Source organism: Choloepus didactylus, chromosome 3 (genome assembly GCF_015220235.1).
Source record: "Choloepus didactylus isolate mChoDid1 chromosome 3, mChoDid1.pri, whole genome shotgun sequence".
NCBI lineage: Eukaryota > Metazoa > Chordata > Mammalia > Pilosa > Megalonychidae > Choloepus > Choloepus didactylus.
In genome coordinates this window covers 180,615,075-180,637,657 of record NC_051309.1, presented here as the reverse complement: position 1 = coordinate 180,637,657, position 22,583 = coordinate 180,615,075, and the positions used below count along the sequence as shown (strand labels likewise).

Here is a 22,583-nt window from a genome sequence, read left to right as displayed (position 1 = left end):
ATGAAATAAGCTTCAGTGGCAGAGAGATTCCAAAAGGAGCCGAGAGGTCACTCTGGTGGGCACTCTTACGCACAATATAGACAACCCTTTTTAGGTTCTAATGAATTGGGGTAGCTGGCGGTAGATACCTGAAACTATCAAACTACAACCCAGAACCCATGAATCTTGAAGACGATTGTATAAAAATGTAGCTTATGAGGGGGGACAGTGGGATTGGGAGAGCCATAAGGACCACAGTCCCCTTTGTCTAGTTTATGGATGGATGAGTAGAAAAATGGGGGAAGGAAACAGACAAACAAACAAAGATACCCAGTGCTCTTTTTTACTTAAATTGCTCTTTTTCACTTTAATTATTATTCTTGTTATTTTTGTGTGTGTGCTAATGAAGGTGTCAGGGATTGATTTTGGTGATGAATGCACAACTATGTAATGGTACTGTGAACAACTGAATGTACAATTTGTTTTGTATGACTGCATGGTATGTGAATATATCTCAATAAAATGAATATTAAAAAAAAAAAATGGCCAGAACTACTACTTTTTACTTTTGACAAAGAAGCTGTGGTTCATTAAAAATAGAAGAAGAAAAAGGATGACATAAACCTAGCATGTTCCATTCAACCAGTGCAGTAAAACTTTGTCATTAGTTGGTAAAGAGGGTCCAAAATTGAAGTTGTTCTATTTCACAAACATGAGGTCACATTATTGCAAAGTAAATGAAATGACAGAGTCGGCCAGTACAGCTAGCTGGCTGGGAGTTCCCAGCTTCTGGCATCTAGCTCACAACTTTGGTATGGCACCTGTGGAAGGCAGTTGTCCACTCTGGCTTAAATATCAATGATAACACATGGCACTAATCCCAACTGTGATTGTCCAGGACACCAGCAGAGATCCATAAATCTCTGGTGGTTTCATCATTAGATTATGCAGATTAAAACCCCAAAAATACTCCAGACAAGAGGACCATCTCTTTGCCTTCTGCTTCCCAAGACAGGGTTGTCTCTCATTTCCCACTGGTGCTGCCATCCCCTGAGATCTTCCTCTCCCCAAAGATTAGAACTTCAGCCAGAGGATGAGAGCAAATTACCAGTCACATTACATCCAAATTCCAGTTCTTGTGGGATTTTTAATGGAGTCACTTATATTTTCAAATGCACTGAAGAGAAACATCACATCTTTAAGTGTGAAGTTTTTAACCCAGAAATCTTCCCCATCCCGCTCTCAGGAGCCTCTTCAGTAGAGTCTTAATATTGAATTCATGTGTTAAAAAATTAATCAATTAATCAATTAATCAAAATTGCACATATATAAGACACACAAAAATATATATAGAGGCACACACACATATCTGCTATTTTACTTCTTTTGCAATCCATAGGTCCCCAAATTGTTTGAGTCTGTGTGCTACCAACTACCAAGGCTGAAAAAACATAATTACTGCCACTAACTCTCTGACCCATGCTATATGCAAAATTTTAATCTTTCATTTATTTGCATTATTTTCCTGCCCTAAAGAAAATAATAAATCTGCCTCTAACTTGCATAGCGATGATAATTAAATTATGGATACAATATCTGTATCATTTCTAATAATTAATATCACATGACTGGAATATTACTTTTTTTAAAATTTTGAAAATTGACAGATAAAAATTTTGATAATTTGCTAATCCAAAAGTCAACAATTTCTGATTCTTGACTCAGACTGAAATAAAAAGTTCTGGTTATATTTTTGGGACTTTATGACTTATAAAGCATCACCATTTTGAGCAAAGAATTACCACTTTCCCATTGCCCTGTGGCTTGGAGGCTGGGCAACCACATATGAGGGTACTGTTTACACAAGCACAAACATTTCCGAAGAGCGGGAACCCGGCCCTAAAATCTTGGACTGGAGGATAGAAAACAAGGAAGAAAAGGAAGAAGAAAGAGACATGGGAAGAAAAGAAGGGCAGAAAAAGGAAGATTACAAGAAATGAAGGAATGAAAACAATGGAGAAAAAGCAACCCTAATTTTCTGCTTTAGGGTAAGTACATAATGGTAAACAATGATGATGTAAATATTGAGTTTTCTAAAACACTCTTTCAACTACAGGTCTCAAAAGCAAACAACCAATAACAAAGAAACACGGCAAGCATTTGATGATAATAAGCTTAAATAGTTTTAAAACAGATACTCCATTTAACTGTATACTGTTTAAACTATCAATGCCAAGATAAATGAGTTCCTTACCTCCTGTTACCCATTCACTTTGGGCCTTTTTCTCCCTTTCCAGTGTTCTTGACATAGGTCAAGTGGTGTGCACAGATCCCCAGTGAGCTCTTCTGAAATCAGTTCTGACAAGTCATAACAATCCTAGAGAATGAGTTTTCTTTGTCTTTTTCTCTCATCAACAGCCTTCCCCTCATTCCCAACCTAAAAATTCATCTTTATGCTACCCCCTTTCTGCAGTTTAGGTTTTTATGTATTTCTCTTCAAACTATGTTTACTTAATTTTTATGAATTACTTTACTCTGTTTCTGCTTTTCTCTGTTACTTAATTCTAAACGTAACACATGGGGGTGTGCTTTATTTTTTTTGTTGTTGTTGTAAATGGTAGTGACAGATAGAGCTTAAGAGTTTAAACCACAGAACATTCTCAGCTGAAGTACGACTATACACACCTGGCAACACTACCTACTGGTTTTATTATTCACTGGCAAACAAAGGCTACTATTCTTTTTCTCATCCAGCAGCTTAGAGCACCACACTGCCTTACTACAAGGCATCAAGGGAAAGATGACAAAAATATTTTATACAAAACCTGCCATTATATCAAAGTGATCTAAGCACATACATAGAAGGGTCTGAAAGACACAAAAGTTAAAGTGAGAAGACAAACCCAGAAAATGCTACCAATCTTGAAAAGAAGGTAAGGAGGGAAGAAAGAGTGGAGAAAGGGAAAGAAAGAAAAGAAGTTTGAGGGAAGAGAGAGGGGTAGAAAGAGTATAGAAGACAGCTTGATTCCAGGATATGCCATGGTGACTAAAGCTGCTTTTCGTAAATATTTCTATGTTGTTATTTCATGCAATTTAGCCTGCCATGCATCAGTTTGTTCCTTGCTTTCTTGTATTAAAGCTATATAAAGAAGACACCCTTCTCAAGACTTGCTGGGTGAAATACCCAACTTATTTAAAATTATTCATTCTATGGATTGCATCCAATAGATTGTTAAAGTACTTTCACATATATAATCTCATTTGATCCTCACAACAACCCTGTGGGAGAACATAAATGACCCTGAAGGAAGAAGAGGAACTTGAATTTAATTATACGTAGGGTTTTTTACTCTATTTTTCATGCTTTTTCCAATACTCACTATTTCAATGTGTAATAGGATGAGTACAATTTAGGAAACTGGAGATATGTAAAATATTAATTCGTAAGTTATTATTTCAAACTTGTTTATCTGCATTATATCTGGGTCATAAGATAAAAAAATAGAAACCAGCTTGAATCTTTACTGCAGGACTTTGTTTCCCTTCTCTGTAATCAAATATCATAATCTTACATGAAAGTTCTAAAGGTCAATTGTTCAAGAGAATTTATCTTTTCATGATCTTCAAATGACATTATCATATAACTTATAAACATTTACAACTATTAGATCCTTGGAACTTGGTAAGAATAAAACTTGATGGCAATATAATATTTTTCATTCTCTCATCACTTCCTCCTCCTTCCCTGTTCTTAATGAAAATCCCACCCTAATACAAGCATGGTATTATAACTTCATTATTTTTCCATTAAGGAAAAACTCAATCCCAGTCCTCTGTAATTTATCATAAATTAATGTATTTGCCATTGTTTCTGTTATCCATTTGTATATTGAATACAAGTATATTCTGTATATTTGTATATTGGTGTACACTTATATATACACCAAGTATATTCTGATACAATTTAATGAACTGTTACCGTTAGGACTTCCTACATTATTGGGAATTCCTGAAGTGACATCATTGAAAAGAAATATAGCCGTACCATACAACAATGCTCGATAACAATGCTCTAAGCAAAATAAAAATTATCTCAAAATATAATTTTTTTCACCTTTGCCCACATATATGTTTTTAATTGACAAAGTTCTGCTTGGTTTGAAAAGACCAAGAAAACATTTAATTAGACTTTAAATATTCTCTATAAATTACAATTAACATTGATTTTCAAATTAACTCCAATTTGCAATGAGTAATATTTTCACAAAATTGAAAATATTGCTGGGTAATTCTAAGGAAACAAAAAAAAACTGAGTGCATCATACCTTTGTACTGTGATTTTCATCTGAGATAATTAGGAATTTTATTACTTGAGAAATATTTGCAAAGTTCTATTTTAGGTCAACGGCAATAATTTGGGGTATGTTGATGACATAGAAGGCACACTGGAAATGACCATTTATATGGCTGACTTCAAAGAGACCTTATCACTGAAGGGATTCAGCCCCCCAAATTAGGAAGTCACTTACACTTACATTGACTCTGACCTCCCATCATGAGAAGTCCAGGTGCTTCTTCTTGAACTTCAAGGGCTCGGGCAGCCCAGGCATTGCCCCAGCACTGCTTAGAGCAGTGGTCAGTCTGGAAGTAAAGAAGCACAGTAGTATCCCAGAGTGAGTGTTTTAAACAAGGCCTTCAAGAGGCACTAACACTGCATCCATGTTTGGCCACATGGCATTTGAGATTATAACATTATCCCACCAAAGCAAGAAATGGTGAGGAAAACATAAAATACACTGTATTTCTCCAAAGGATGTAACATAAAATGGTTTTAATACATTTTTCCATTTTGCCATTCATTTGAAAGTTAGCCTTGATGATTTGGTACTATTAAAACTGCACGTTAAAACAAAATCTGGAATACACAGAAAGTCAATTAATGGTATAAATATAGTATATGAGTTATATGAATTATATTGTTGGTTCTAAATAAGAGTCAAGACATAAGATTTATCATCATAAAATAGGTTAACGTAGTTTAAATGAGGGAAAAAGTTTTACTTACTTACTTTTATTCTATCATCTTTTTTTAAAAAACCTAATATCATGCCCCATAGCTAAAACTAGGCTAATGTACATATATTCCATCATTATTGAATAAAGTAGAATGCAATTTAATTAATACACAGTGCATAAAATTAGAGTAAGTGACCAACTAGAATTGTCACTGTGCTTTCTCCTTGCCACAAGGGGACTCGATTATGGAGCAGTGTGCCCAGCCCAGTTCAGGGATACTGGGACAATGTCAAGGTCTTCACTCCTTCCACAGTGTTTCAGGAAACGCAAATATGTGATATCGCTGAGGTTCATCCTCTAAAATAAGGCTTGACTGCACCTGATTAGTCTACCCCAAGGATTTCTGGCACCCACACAAATTCATAACACAGAACAAAGACTGAAGGAAACAAAGGGAAGCAGTGTGGGAAAACTCCTGTTTAAGAGAAGAACATGATTCTATTTCAATTCTGAAGGTAAATAACTCTATGACTTTAGGAAAATCTAATGTAGTTCTCTGTTTCCTCTCCAAATGGTGATAGAAAAACCACATGAATTATTCTTAAATTGACAAAAGGGTACAATCATCAAAAAAGTTCTCAAAATCTACAAATCCTTAAGCTCTGTTCCCAGAGGTTCTGATTTAATGCACCTGAGATGGGCCCTAAATGTTGGTATTTTTTAGAATAATTTTAATTTGCATCCAGGGCTAATTTAAAATCCATAAATTATCTAGATTACCTCAAAGCTTCCTCCCAACACTCCAAATTCTATGATTCTGTACCACAAGCACATTTTGTCACTCTTACAAACTATGAAATAACACATTACAAAAAAAGGACTTCACTTAATGGATGAACAATGCATTACACAACTACTGAACTAAAGTAATATAACCTTCACATTTATTCTCTTCATACAAATATTATACTATCATCTTAAATTTATATGTATGCTGGGGGGACAGGGCATATATTTATTCGATAATTTTCCTTCTAACATTTTCATTAGTCTGGCATCATATCTCCAATTAGCATCAACATTCTTTCCCAATCAATGTGAAAAAGGAGCATCTTTATCTTAAGAAGGTATATTAAGATATTAATGATTAAAATTCTAGTTTCTTACTCTTTTGGACATCTACATTTCTTACATTTTGAATTGTTCAATTTAACAATTTTACAATCCTTACATTTTGGAATTCTAGGGAGGAAATCAGAAAGCTACAATCAATGCTGCAATCTGAAAAACCAACAAGTCTTTTAAAGGATAATAGAATTAGAGAATAATTAAGATCAATTTTGACAAACAATGTGCTTTGTAGATGATTCATGGTTTTGGTTGAGTAGCAGGTAACAATTACTCCATGCATGCTTTATTGAAATGAAGAGTCAAGATATAAAATCTTGCAAGTACTCAGAAGTGCAATCCCATGTGTGGTACTTTGGAGCTGTTATATACCCCAGAAAAGGCCATCTTTTAATCCATTTTTGTGGGGGCAGACCTATTTTGGTTGGGACCTTTTGGTTAACTTATTTCAATTGAAATGTGACCCAGCCCATTCAGGGTGGGTCTTAATCCATCAACTGGGGTCTTTATGAAGATAAGAGAGAGAAAATACCCAGAGACATTTTGAGAGAGAGACATTGAACCAAAACCCAGGAGAGAAGGACTATGTCTGCCTTACACCGCCATGTGCCTTCCCATGTGACAGAGGAACCCTGGATGCCAGCAGCCTTTCCTCAGAGAAGGTGTCTTTCTCTTGATACCTTAATTTGGACATTTTCATGGTCTTAGAACTGTAAATTTGTAAACTAATAAATCCCCATTAAAAAAGCCAACCCATTTCTGGTATATTGCATTCTGGCAGCTTAAGCAAACTGAAACACTATGCCAACTATAAATTCAAAGTAAAATAAATAAAAATATAAACACATAAATGTAAATTGTTATAAATATGAATATAAAAATGTAAATATATGTCATTAATTCACAAACTCTAAGGTTACCTCTAATTAAAATAATTGCTGACATTTATTTAAACTCTATGGGATCTCAGCCACTATTATTATCCCCATTTTACACCCAAGGAAACAGGTTCAGATAATTTGAGTAATATTTCCAAGGTCTCACACTTAGAAATATGACAACCAGAATTCAACCCAGGGCAGTCTTGACTCCAGAGAGTCAAGGAAAAATCTTTTGGGGGCAGTCCATTATGATTCATGTCACTTAAACACCAGAAGCAATGCTATTTTTTTTTTTCAGAAAAAAAAGAGGAAAGCCTATGTAAAATTCATGGACCTGTGGTATAGAAGTTACCTTCACTTTTGTAATTTCATTGATCAAGAAATGTCAGATGCATTTACTTATATTTGAATGGAAAACAGAATGAAATGTTGGTCCAGAAATACCACAAAATCTATCAATTCACAACAAACACTAATGTAGTAAATTACAAGAAGCACAGAAATTGCCTTGATACTACCAGCACAAGAAACAAACAACAAAAGAAAAAAAAAAAAAAAAAACCCTATGAAAGTAATCATTTCAATAATACTATAGAATGCCTTTTTTCATCTTTGACATTCTTCGTGATTTTTCCAACATTCATGTAAACAAATCTCAAGGAAAATGCTCAAACTTGAATGCAAAGACAAGCAGCAGAACTGTTTCCTTGACTGTTTTGGGGTTCTAGATCCTGCTCTTCCAATGACTAATCCCACTCTCCCTGACCCTCACTTTATAAAAATGAGTATTCTGCCATATAAATGAGTCTTAACCCCAGTAACTTATTTTGAAAAATGTCAAACAAACAGCAAAGTTAAAAGAATCATAGAGTGAGTATCCATATACCCTCCATCTACTATTTACTGCTAACAAGATATTTGTTTCATCATATATCCTATATCTAGCCATCAAATCCCCCTTATTTTTGATGCATTTCAAAGTAAGCCACAGGTGTCAGTCTACTTCACACCAAATATTTCAGCATGCTGCAGTTAACTTGAGTTCAGTATCTGGTTACAGTTTTTTTTTTTAATACAAATTTCAAATATAATAAAACATACAAATCTTGTATACATACACTGAGTTTTAAAAAATGCATGCACCCAAATTCCTATCAAGATATAAAATATTTAAGAATTGAAAATAGGGACTCAGACACCAGTGTTCATAGTAGCATTATTCACAATAATCAAAAGGTGGAAACAGATTAACAGATAAATAAAATGTGGTATATACATGTAGTATAATATTACTCAGCCATAAAAAGTAATGAAGTTCTGATACATACTACAACATGGATGAACTTTTAAAACATTATGCTAAGAGAAATAAGCCAAACACAAAAAGACAAATATTGTATGATTCCACTTATATGAACTACCTAGAATAGCAAATTCATAGAGACAGCAAATAGATTAGAGGTTCCCAGGGGCCAGGGGTACAGGGGAAGGGAGGAAACTGAGTTATTGCTTAGTAGGTAAAGAGTTTCTGTTTGAGGTGATGAAGAATTTTTAATAATGAAGTGCAGTGATGGTAGCACAACACTGTACATGTAATTAATGCCACTGAATTATACACTTAAAAACGGTTAAATGGCAAATCTTATATTGCCTATGTTACCAAATAAAACTTTTTTAAAGATAGGAAATATTATATCTATGAGCTTTTGAACTTGTTTTCTATGTAACAGAAGCAAAGATGTAAATCAGGTAAAAGCAGAGTGGCTTTTACTTCAACTTGAAGAAAGGGTGAAGGTCCCCAGCAGGCTCCTCTGCCCTGCCTCAGGGATTCCAAGAGCTTGGAGCTCCTCAAAGGACAACTGGAAAAATCATCCCAACCAATGCTCTCTAAGATCCCTTCCAGCTCAACATGGCCAATGGCTAGACTACAGATGGTAGTAGTTAAACCACTCTAACATTCTCTGGTTTCCATAAAACATGCCCCAACACTACTCTCTCAATGCTTGAGAATTTCACTGGTAAATTATAATGGGCTTAATTATTTGTTTATTATGCTTAAGGCAGCCCTGCATTTGCATCTCAGTTATTCCTTGCAGAGTGATTCCAAATGGCAATTAATATTTTTCTACACTCGAGCTAAGCTCTAGATGCAAACTGAAATGCACTTTCATACAGTCTGGCCAGTTCCCAAATACAATACTTATTTGGGATGACATTAACAGTGACAAGTAGAGGTTTCCACACATAGAGGAATGGCGATTCCCACTGAGGTAGAACAGTCTGTGTCTCTCCTGCACATGCTCGTACTTTCTCCCTCTCTCTCCCTCCCTCTCTGTCTCTCTCTCTCTCTCTCTCTCTCTCTCTCTCTCTCTCATTTTGACCTTAACAAAGGTGCATCTTTTGAGTAAACAAATGCCTTACAGGGAGCACGAAATGGATTTTTATCCCACTTTCAGGAAGTTTTCCAACCTCTCTTGGCCTCACTTTTCTAGTCAGCAATATCAGAGGAGGGATGACTAAATAATCCTTAACACTGAGAAATCCAGTCATATGAACTGTTAACACAAAATCTGCTTCAAGAAAGTCATCTTTCAGCAGGCAATTAAGGACCTTTCCAAGAAAGATATAAATCTATAGTTCCTCAGATCACTCAATCATCTACTCCCAATCACAAGATTTAACACAAACTGCATAAAGAGACTTAATCCTGTCCTCAGTATTTATATAGTTTTTTCTGAATAGTTGATTCTTATTTCTCTCCTCCTCTTCCTCCTTCTTTCTCTTCTTCCTTCTCCTCCTTTTTCTGCCCCCCCCCCATCTTCCTCCTTCTCTTCTTCTCAGACCATCTTCTTTCAAAGGAAATTCTGGCGCAGCTATTATTATTTAACACTTTTCCTTGAGTTTCAAAAATATTGATACCAATTGCAATATAGTACCTTCTTATGAAAGAGGGCCTAAGCTATGATGAGCTGCTCCTCTTCTCTTCTGATATTTCTAGCTATTTATGTTTTAGTCATAATACTGATTATTAATATTGCTATCATAAAGATGATACAAAAGATGCATCCAAAGTAAACTCAAGCAAACCAAAATTAGTAGACTGGATAAAAAATTCTGGTGGAAATAGTTTAAACCATAAGGATAAAAATATCACTTTTAGGAGAAGCTGTTGTTCTCTGGGGTAGCAATAGACAAACAAACCCTGTGAGCATTTTCCACATGGTAATAGATAAGAACCAAACAGAAACTACTATAAAATGAAGTTATTGAAAATAAAAATAAATCAATATACCTTAAAAGAATTTTAACATCATTTCTTGTTTGTGCTATATGCAACTAATGAGGGTGACAAATGAAATAATTATAGACACTGAACTACACTGACGTCTCAGTATTGGAGCCTCTCCAGCAAATGTTGTAAATAATTATAAACTATGTTATAAGTGTTTTACATGGTACCTCAGTTTAAGTGGCTACTATGAGACAGCAGTTATTTTGCATGACTACAAATTAAGGGTAAAATGTAGGCCCAATAATATGGGATTCTGTCTTGGAACAGAATATTAACACGTTTTCAACTAGAGTCTCATCTCCAAGCTGGGTTAGCCTTGCCCTGAATTTCTCAGGCAAATAAATTATCTGTCATTCATTTGCTTTAAGCAGTTCTTCATAATTAAGCCAAAAAGTAACCTGCTTATGCTGTCTCTGAGAGAAAAATAATATGGGGTGTCAAACAAGAACACTCAGTCCTGAAAAGGCTCTTTCACACAATAAAAATAGACAACAGTCAACAACATGAGGCCATAAATCACATTTCTCTCTAGCACATAATACAGTTCTTAGCATTTAGAAGACAATTATTATTAATGTTCACTAAGTTAATTGACACAGGTGGGTTTATTTTCACTAAATAAACTCACCATGTTGTACTTAGAGGGATTTTAAAAAAAATCAATGATCTGGACTGGTTATTCAATTACAAAAAAGTATCCATTGAGAAATTGGCTGAAATCTCTTATTTCAGAAACTGTTTGGAATAAACATGAAGCTACACATAGTTCATTTGGCATGATGAAGATTTTCAAAAATATTTGCTTATGAACTCCAATGCATAATTAAAATGTTGAATATTTAATTGAAGAAGGGAAAAGAGTAAAAGCACTAAATCTGAAAGTTTCTTTTTCATTATATGGTAAGATAAGCTCTTCTATGGGGAATATAATTCTAAACGTAATTTACTATGATGTGCTTAGACAACAATAAGTATATACATATATTTTTCAGAAGTTTAGAATGCTTTCTTGTTATAACTCTCTCATCAATAAAATTTCTAGTCAAGGTGCCATGACAGTATGATATCTAACTCCCTGACTTCCAACAGCTGGTGAAAAACCCAAACCATTGAACCAGAGCAAAATCTAGGCACCTGCTTCAGGTAAAGACAGCCCATGGGCAGGGATTCCCTATCTGGCTGTGCATGAAAGCTCTCTTCTGTGTAGATTTCCAGGTTCCAATCCAAACAACTGTACTTCATCTCTCATCTGTACTTCAGAATCTGAATTTTAAAAAAAAATTATTTCTTCAGTTTATTCTGTTACTCTGAAATCTTTGAGAGCTGTTCACATGGGTAACAGAAAGTGAACAGGAAACCAGAATGGTAGACCAACCAAATCAGGTTTTAGAATGAGAAGTAGGAGGCAACAAAGGAAGGGATCACATCTTGGAGGGCTGCATGGCTGACAGTTAAGACAAAAATTGAAGTGACACTTAGCTGATCCTAATTGTGATTTCAGCATTGCTGTGCCTCGGGATATTTCAGTTACTTGACTTTCTTGAATACAATAGTACGAAGATTGTCTTTAATGCAGTAGAACAGATAGTTTAAGAATCTGTGGTTCTAAACAGGGTCACAAGCTTGGGATTGATATTAGGGATTCTGATCAAACTCCTTAATTTTATATACAGAGAAACTAATACTCAGAGAGCAAATGGATGTAAACCACATCATCCTACCAATGGATAGAAATTGCATATTGAATCTTTTCCAATTTTTATTTTTGGATGAAACCAAAGAATTAACACAGGCTCATTATAAACAAATCAACCATACCAAAGAGGAAAATAGAAGTCTACCTTTATTGTCCTCCAAATCCATGATGCTGCCCGGAAGTAACTCCTCAATGTATATGTCCTTCCAAACCTTTTTAATGTGCTTTTGCATCTTTCCCATAGGAAAGTCATGCTCTCAGCAACACACTACATCCCGAGAAATTGGTTTCAAGGCTTCTGGAACATTAAACAGCCAGGACTGGTATCCAAGATTCTTGGTTTAGTGCTCTTTTCATCACACCATGATTCTTCATCTCATGTCACTGTGTTCTTAATATTTCTATTTTCCTTAACATCAATTAATTTTCTCTCCTTTGTTTCAGTCTCTTATTTATTTACTGCTTGTAAAACATATCAAGAACTTTGTCAGCAGGGACTACACCAAGTATTGCAAAAGAACTAAGCATTAACAACATCAAAAACAAAAAAACCTAATACCTGTAAAACCATGAGCAACTCACTCAACTTCTCTAATCAGTTTCCTCACGTTATAAATTAGAGTAATGACTCACTTTTACATAGTTCTCAATCTGGTATTGTCAGAACTAAACCAACATTCATTAGTCCAACTTTTATAAAAGACTGAATCACTATTGTGTTTTACGATGGACTTTTCTTGTACATCTCAATGCCTAACATACCATTAGGCCCATAGCATGATCTAGGAAAAAAACTCTTTAGGTTGCTTTTAAGTTATGTTTCAACATGCCTTTAACAGTTTTTCCCACATTCAGTGAACTCATTTCAGCTCATTCTAAAGCAACTGCTTTAATACCAAGCTCCCAACTGGTTCTTCCTCATCTTCAGAAATTCAAAACACTGGAGTTCTCCAGGGCTGATTTCCTGGACCTCTTCTCTTCTTTGTCTATAATCATTCCTCTTATCATCTCATCCAATCTCATGATATAAATACCATAAGTATTCTGATGTCTTCTAAAGTCCTATCTCCAGCCTGGCCTCTTCTCTCGAACTGTAAACTCAGGTATCCAGTTGCCCACTTGACTTCATTATTTAGATGTCCAATGGGCATCTCAACTCCACATGTCTAAAACTCAACTTCTGACCTTCTCATCATTCAGTGTTTCCCATCTCATTAAACTATAATTGTATTCTCCCAGTTGCTCAAGTTTTTAAACTTTGGATTCATACTTGACTCTTTCTTTCTCATATTCAGTTGGCTCTGTCTTCAAAATGTATCCAGAATCTAAACACTTCCCTCAAATCCTAGTCTGAGCCACAATCATGCCTGACCTGGATTATTGCAGTGGTCTACTCATGGTCTTTCCAGCCCATGGCTCCCACCCCAAATCTATTCTCAGGCATTTAGGAATCTAATTCTTCTCTACTCCCAGATCACTTTCCAACCTCCTTTACATTAGTCCCAGTTAGACTGATGATAGCTTTTTGTTTTCCACCTCCTATTTTAGGGGTGGTACAATATAAAATTTATAGGATTCAGAGTTGGAAGACCAGGATATGAGTGGCACCTTCCTTACCAGTTTTGTAGCAAACTATGTAACTCCTCTAAGCCTCAAACTACTTTTAAAATGTGAGTAACAATACTACTTGTGCTAGCAGGTTGTTGTAAAACCAGTTTAGATATATAAAAGTGCTTTGAAAAACATCCAGTGCTAGAGAAATATTCAGTATTCATTGTATCTTTCCAATTTACACACCCCTTTAGTCAAGCATTCCCAAAGTGAACTGGTAAAAGATCTCTTTCTTTTCAAGCCCTATAGCACTGTTTGGTGGAAAGATTTACTTTGTATCAACTTATATCATTGTCTTGAACAGGTACTTAAATATTGTAATACTGCTTAAGTTAGCACAAGTTTTTAACGTGTCTTATGTGAAACTTACCTTATATTACATTTTTAATGCAATCATTTCTGTACTTATTCTATCACTAATGACCAGACTATAATTTCTGTGCAGGACAAGGCACTCTGTACAAGCCACTTTCTAATTCCTCACATATTCCACAGGTGCCTAATAAAAGAAAAAACATGCACTTTTATAGCTCATGTGGCTTTATGGATGCAATGAACAGGGATTGTTTTAACATCTCATAATGAACATACCTCATGTTTCACATATTGAAAGAAATATGTATTATGACCCTAAAAGGGAAAGAATATTAGGATTTGAGTCCAAAAACAGAAAAAGTTATGGCATGGTGATCTTTTAACAAAAGTAAACCTATAGCATACTCTTAAATATTGGTTCATGTTAAACTCTGGTCATAAGTGTAATCCTCATAAGGAGAGATAGTCATCAAATTGTCTCTTCAAAAGTTTACACTTTTTTGAGATCACTGATACATGCATGTCAAAATCCAAACTGAAATAGTTACAAGAAAAATAAGCAAGCTGTCAGAATCTCTTCAGACTCTTTTGTTTCACATGATTTATTTGCAAACTCAATTAGTGAAATAAATGCTTACTGATTTCTCTATTAAAAACAGGTTTTAGGGAAACTCAGTTAAGAAACTGAAATTTATGGAAATGATTTTGATTCCTTGGTGGAATGGTTCCATGGATACGACAATGAACAACAAAATAGACAAAATGGAGAAGCTAAAAGAAGGAGCCTGAGTTCTGTACTCAAGCACCACCCCGTAAAATTACCATAATAAGATATAGGCCTAACTTAAAAAGGCAATTTATTAAGGGTGAATACATCTAAATTAAAAAATAATTTGACCAGTTACACAATTATTTTTTAATGTATAAGCCTGAAGAAACTGTAATAATTAATCTAAAACCAATTAAATTTATCTTCTTTCCTGTAATTTAAATAATTCTCTGCTTTCCCTCTAAATTAATTGGCTTTGCACCACAAATTTATCATGTATTCTACGTGCTGGATTTTTATAAGGATTCTGTATTTCTTGTCTTATTCAATTGGAGCAGTAGCATAACACACCATTAAAATCTCTGACTTTGGGGTCGAGTTACCTTTGCTTGGATTCTGGCCCTATCACTTCTTAGCTCTGTGACTTAAGGTAAATTACTTAATCTCTCTATGCCTCAGCTTCCCTTCAAAGTTTTATTTTATGCCAATCTTAACCAAATTTTGCCTCGATAAAAGTAAGAGTGTGTGTTTGTATTAAAATCCAGGGAGGGAGGGAGTGCACGCAGCATATGCCAGCAAAGAGGAAGACAAGTAAGGGGGGAAGGTGACAATGTAAATGTGGCCCAGGAAGTGAAACTGCAGGAGAGTACAGAAAGCCACAATAAATAGGGAGAGTTTACTACACCAAACCCTTTATGAAATGAAACATATGACAGGGCAGAAGGAAAGTTAAATATTAATATGTATAATCTGAAGACCAGAAATGTTTAAATTTTCATTCATTCAAATCCAACATAAACTGAATTATAATTTTAACAGCTTTATTGAGGTAAAATTGACATTCAGTAAACCACTCTATTTAAAGTGTAAAATTTGATTAGATTTGTATAGATCCATAAAACCACTGCCTAAATCAAGATAATGAACATATTCAACACCAGCAAAATTTCCTCCTATACATTTGCAATCACTTCCACTTATCTGCCCTCTCCCCTTTCCCCAGGCAACCATGATTTGCAGATATCTGTCTTTATTCACTTAGCATAATTATTTTGAGATTCATCTATGGGGCTCATTGTGTTAGTTGGTCATTTCTTTTTATTGTTGAGTAGCATTCCATTGCACAGCTATACCACAATTTGGTTTTCCATTCACCTATTGAAAGGCATTTGAGCTGTTTCAAGTTTGGGGCTTTTACAAATAAAGCTGCATTTAACATTCATGTAAAAGTTGTATATGGACATATACTTCCATTTGTCTTGGGTAAATACCCAGGTGAAATAGCAGGATCACATGGTAGGTATATGATTATATTTTGAAGGAATTGCCAAATAGTTTTCCATCTGTTGTACTATTTTATATTCCCACCAGCACTGCATGAGTATTCCAGCTACTTCACTAAAACTTGGTATGATCAAACTTTTTGTGGAATACTTTCAAGTATTTTGTGGAACACCCTTCAATTTGGGTTTGCTCGATGGTCTGTGTATTTCATTTAAGACATTGTAATAGGTGTCTTAAATTAAGGTGCCTTAAACTAAGGTGTCTTAAACTCAAGAAAAAATAGATGGTCCTATAAATATTATAGAAATTAAATATATATAACATATATGTATATATAATTGCATATATAATTATATACATAATTAAATATAATTATATATACATATATGTGTGTGGTAATTACACTGACTGGTTTTTTTTCAAGATAAGAATTATTTACTTTATGGCATTAGTTGATACCATTACAGTGTATACTATGATCTAATTTCCAAGAAATTGTACATTTTAATCCAATTTAATTATGTGTCTGTGATGTATTTCCTTGTAGTTTGTAATTTACTGTCTGACATGAGTAGCAGTTAAAAACAAAACAAAATAAAATAAACAAAAAAGTTATGGGGCATATGCCCTAGACTCATTAACTCACAGGCACATACAATAAGAATTAACTAACTTTGCTTTGTTATTTTTGTGGGGGAAGGGTACAAGAGTTATTTTTTTAAAAATTACACACAAAAAACAGCTTTATTCACACACCGTACAATCGATCCAAGTGTACAATCAATGGCTCTTGGTATAATCACAGACTCGTGCATTCACCACCACAGTCAATATGAGAACATTCTCATTTCTCTGAAAAAAAAATCCCACTCTCTTTACACCCACTTGTTCTTGACGCTTGGCCTTTGTTACAATTGATGAAAGAATATTACAATGCATTGACTGGTTTATGTGCTTATCTGCCAACCTAACCTTGCAGTACAGAAAAAAAATGTACCTGATCAAGGTGTATTATCATTTCCATATATCTTTGGATTCGATTTACTAAAATTTTGTTTAGAACTTTTGTTTCAATGTTCATAATCACCATGGGTCAACAGTTTTCTGTTTTCTTAATATATGGTTCTGGTGTCAGAGTATTGACCACATAGAACAAGTTAGGAGGTATCTTCTGTTCTTCAATTTTCTGGAAGAGTTTGTGTAGAATTGATATTATCTCTTCTTTAAAAAATTCACCAGCAAAGCCATCTGGGACTGGAATACTTTTTGTGTGAAGGTTTTTAACTAAAAATTTAATTTCTATAATAGATATAAGACTATCTGTTTCTTCATGAGTGAACTTCGATGGTTTTTGTCTTTCAAGAAATTTGTCCATTTGCTCAGAGTTTTCCAATCTATTGCACAAAGTTGTTCACAATATCCATTTATCTAAGTATCTTTTTAGTATCTGGGGAAGCTACTTTTTCCATTCATAATATTGGTAATTTGTTTTTTTTATATTTTTTTTAGTTTGTCTACAGATTTATCAAATTTACTGATGTTCTCAAAGAATATGTGGATTTTCTGTTTTTCTGTTTCAAAGCTCAATAATTTATGCTCTGAAAGTATTATTTCATTTCTTCCATGTATTATTGTTTTAAGTTTCTTTTCTATTTCTAGTTTCTTATCATGGAAGCTGAAGTTATGGATTTGAGACCTTCCTTCTTCATTATATATGCCTTTCAAGCCATAAATTTCCCCCCAAGTACAGCTTCAGGGGCATCCCACAAACATTGATATGTTTTGTTTACATTTTCATTTCTTTCAAATTATTTTCTAACTTCTATTTTGATTTCTTCTTTGACCCATGGGTTATTAAAAGTGTGGTATTTAGTTTCCAAATACTTGGGGATTTTCCAGAGGTATCTATGTATGTGATTTCTAATAAATTCCATTGTGATGATAGAAATTTGATGAACATCCTTTGTTCATTTTTCCCCTATCTCTGTATACTTTCAGGTTGTGTATTTTGGGGGTGTATTTTTTATAATTCCATTTTATTTCCTTTATTGTCTTCTTAGCTTTAACTCTTTATTGTATTATTTTAGTGTTTGCTTTAGGATTTCTATTACACACCTTCAGCGTATCAGAATTTTCCTTCAAGTGATCATACATCACTTCATGGATAGTGTAAGAGCATGTAACAGTATATTGGATTTTAGCAATTTGATTTCTTCACATTGATTGTACTTGGGTTCGTTAAGATTTCTGGATCTGTGCATTAACTGTTTTCATCAAATTTAGAACATTTTCAGGTCTTATTTCTTCAAATATTTTTCTATCCTTCCTCCCAACCCCTGCCAATCTCTCTCCTCTTCTTTGGGACTCCAATAACTTGGATTTTAAACCCCTGGATTTTGTCCTACAGTTCATTGATGCTCTATTCATTTTTTTTTTCAGTCTTTTTTCTCTTTGTGTTACATTTTTCATAGTTTCAACTATTATGTCTTCCACTTCACCAATCTTTCTTCTGCAAAGTCTAAACTGCTAATCATTCCATCCAGTGTATTTTTCAGCTCAGACACTAGAAATTTGATCTCTTGAAGTTCAGTCTGTGTCATTTTTATAGCCTCCATAGCCCCACATAAAATGTTCCATATTTCTTCTAGTCTCTTGAACATATGAAATAGTTATGATAACTATTTAATGTCCTTGTCGAATAGTTATATCATCTTGCCATTTCAGAGATATTTATATATTTTTTATTTTTCTCCCTATTATGGGTCATATTTTCATACTTTATTGCAAGCCTGTTATTTGTTTTGGTCTACTTTTTAATATAAAGACAGTGTAACAATACATAGAGTTTAAGGAAATTGAAAAAATGTATTCAAAAGCTGGCCATTCTAACACCTTTAATTGTGTGTCTTTCATTTATATGTTGCCCACATACATCTATATTTATATACATTACTAACAGAACTATCATTATTATTGCAAACATTCACAGATATTAAAAGGAAAAATTACATATACTTCTGTGTACACTGAAGTTCTTTCTAGTCCTTATTCACATGCATATCTCATTTCACATTTTTAATCAATGCATATCCTGAAATGAATTTATTACAAAATATTTGATATTACCATATAGCCTCTGTCAAAATTGTTTTCTCTCTGAAATGTTGTAAGACTTGGAAAAATTACAAAGTAATTTTGCTTATTCTTACAAGTAAAATATAGAAAATTGCATGAAAGAAAAATTACATGTTTCCCATACCCTACCCTAATTCCACTCTCTCATTTGACAAATATTAACAGCCTGATATGAATCTTTCCATATTTTTCTATTTCTTTCTACATCTTTCATATGTAAATAATATATAAACAAATATATACAATTTTATTTGTTTTTATTAAAAATGGGATACTATGCACATTTCTTGAAAACTTGTTTCTTATTTGTTTTTTATTGTATCATTTGCTTACCATGAATATCCTTTCAGATCAACAAATGCATGCTGCTGGGGAAGTCACAGACACACACTGAGCAGTTATGTCCCGGACCCGGCCAACCTCCACACCCACCCATCTCCTCTTGTATTGGGATCAGCTCAGAGTTTTCAGTCAGCCCAGGGGAGATGTTAGGTCTAACGTAAAGGCCTCACGACACTTTAAACCTGGAAACCGGGAATAAGCAGCCCCAGAAGTTTATCAGGATGGGAACTCTCAGTGGCAGGACCTCCTCCCCCTGGAGTGGATAAATACTCAACACTCAAACAGCACCGACTTGTCTCTTTCTCAGACAGGAGGTGAGGCAAGTGAGGCTGCCACCCACCAAACTGGACCTGAGCCTCTGGCCTCCCTAGGAGACCAGTCACAATACGGTCTCTCCCTGCTCTTTTGGACCCTTTCTGCTATGCAAGTAGTAAAGCGGTCATTTGCTGAAAGTTTCTGTTGTGCCTGAATCTGTGTTACCATGATGCACCATATAGCAACTTGCTCCACATATACATAATAATTCTATGCAGTAGCTACATCATGTTCTTTGGTAAGGTTGTCACATATTTTAGCCAACCATTTACCTAATGGTAAACATTCCCGTTTTTTGTTTTTTTTTTTTTACTTCTTAAAAACAATGCCGCAAATTGGATGGCAGAATTTGTAAATTTTACATTGTTAGGTGCTGGATATATTGTATTCCTAAAATACTCTTGAACTTTGTTCTGGGAAGAAGTTATTTTACTTGGAAATATTATGATACTTTCTGGTCTGTCTTTCAAACTTTGTTAGGTGGGACAAGAGCAGTGTTTAATTTAGGGCAAAATTTTAGCCATCACTTTTGCAAAACTCTTCTTAGTATTCTCCCTGATGTCCAGTGAATTATGGGATTTTTCAGCTCTGGTAAGAATAGACACTAGTCCCTGCCCTGTGTGAAATCCAAGGATTTTTCCCTCTCATCCTTTGGGGTGGCTCTTTTCCCAGCTTTGGGCAGTTTCCCCGCGCACATGCAAAGCTCAGTAGTCAACTGATTGCTCGAGTCGTACTCTATTTAACACTCTATACAGACTCTCTTTATGTCTCCATAGTTCTCTCTGAGTGCAACTCTCTTTTCTCTTGTACTCTCCTGCAAACTCTAGCTGCCTTGGTTCTCCTAGACCCCCATATCCATCTCCTCAACATATGGAAACTTCTGGGTTATGTTTGAATTCCCCATGCGGTCTACAGACAGTAACCTGGGCAATAATAAGGTTCATCTCATTTATTTCTCTTCCCCCAGGAATCACTGTCCTTTGTTACCTGTTGTTCAATATCTTGGAAACTTTTAGTCCACATATTTTGTTCAGTTTTTCAGTTGCTTCAAGCATGATGATAAATCTGGTCCTGGCCTGAAGTGGAAAGTCTTATTTATAGCTTCAATATATTAAGACTTTATTCATTTGTACATCAAGAAATATAATAATTCAACTTGGATCAAACTTTCTTTAAGAAGTAAATACCTAAATAAAAAGCCTAATTAAAGAAGCAGTTTAGAAATTCAGAAATTCTGTGGAGCTTATGAAACTAAAAGTGGCAGTCTCATTCAAAAGCTGGGCACTAGCTTACATGTTCACTAATGGCTCAAAATGGCAAGCACATTTTGGAGTTATGACAAGGAATGGAGCTGAGGGAAATAGCTACCATCTTGAAGACAAAATCTCATAATATAAGTACAGAATAATCTCTTTAGAGAATAAAAATCTCAAATCTAAATAAGGATGACTGAGTATACTGAAAAGATACCAATATAAGGAAAGAGGGGTAAAAGGGTAAGAGCGCAAAACTTTGAAATAGGCTATAATTATCCTCAGAGCTGTTGTTCCCAGTACATTGACAAAATGGATCTGATTTTTCACATTAATAATTTTCATGTTAATGACTTAATATTTACCCAGAAAAAAGTATTTTGTGTAGACATAGAACAATGCTTAACTCAAAGAAATCCTTGATGGTATATTTTAAGGAAACAATCATTAACCAGTGAATGATAACCTTTCTGATTCACCTTCATTCATACACACAAGTCATCACCACCCACTTCATCTATTTGCATAATCTGCTCCAAATCAGGATTAGCTAGAACTTCAGAAGAGCACATAGTGCCTCTATTAAGAAGAGTTTGGGGTTATCATCTCTAACTGTACATCCAGAGCTACATTTCTACAAACCAAAGAATAAAATTTCTTTTGAGGTCCTGTAACTGAAAAGTAATACAGAAAATTAATTGAAGTTAAAATTGTATGATTAAAAATTTGAATAATCATAGGGTAGAGGTTAAAGAAATTCAGCTTATTTTAAATAAAGAAAAAAAGACATGAATGTCTTAATTAATGGTTTTCTAAAACCTGAAGAGATGGTATTTGGGTGATGGTAGTCTGCTTTTCTATTTTTTCCAATGGCAGTAAGACAGAAATGCATTAAACATCAAAAGACGCAGATAAACATTCCCAATATACCTCACTGGAAAAGTTTAAGAAAAGCTTTATTAGGCTAAAAAGTAATCAAATCTGCTTGAAGGCAGCAAGTCAGTGCAAGTACCACATTGCTTCATTCAAGCAGTGTTCTTCCCCCATGAAAATCTGAATTGAATCCTTCGAAATGAAGAGTACAAAAAGTTTATATTTATAATCAATACAAAAAAATTTTATATTTTACAATATAAAAAATTCAAGAAACTTCTGGAATTCTGGTGCATACCTATGAATAGAATGAAAACCCTAAAAAGTCACCTAAAGCAACTAAGAGTAGTCTGATCCCTATTAAGTTCCCATGTTAACCAGATTAGATACATGGTATAGTCTCATAGAAGACCTTATGGTTATATTTAATATTTTACAAAAAATAAGTTTTAAATAAAGACATTTAATCATCATAAGTATTTTTTTAAGTTCTGTATGGAAATGCCTTGCTGATTTTTAACATTTCAAAGTATACATTTTAAAGACTGCTGTTTCTGCCAACAACGTGGACTAGGTACTAGGGCTAATCTTCCTGCATAAATAAAAATGCTAGATAAAACAGGAAAAAAAAATCTCCTTGAGTAGATCACTAGATGACAAGAAAGTAAGAAATATTCATGACTTCGTGAAAGAG

The 22,583-nt window shown here is 34.3% G+C and overlaps 1 protein-coding gene across 5 annotated transcripts in view; it reads right to left on the bottom strand.

Moving 5' to 3' along the window:
- Nucleotides 1–22,583, bottom strand: part of TLL1 (tolloid like 1) — a 205,666-nt gene that overhangs the window by 168,057 nt on the left and 15,026 nt on the right. The window contains exon 1 of one of the 5 annotated variants that reach the window (XM_037830967.1): nt 4,509–4,546. The exons of the other annotated variants lie outside the window; for them this stretch is intronic. Coding sequence (XP_037686895.1) covers nt 4,509–4,536 — 28 coding nt within the window. The 5' untranslated portion in view covers nt 4,537–4,546. Of the gene's footprint in view, nt 1–4,508; nt 4,547–22,583 lie in introns of those variants that run through there. 5 annotated transcript variants of the gene reach the window in all.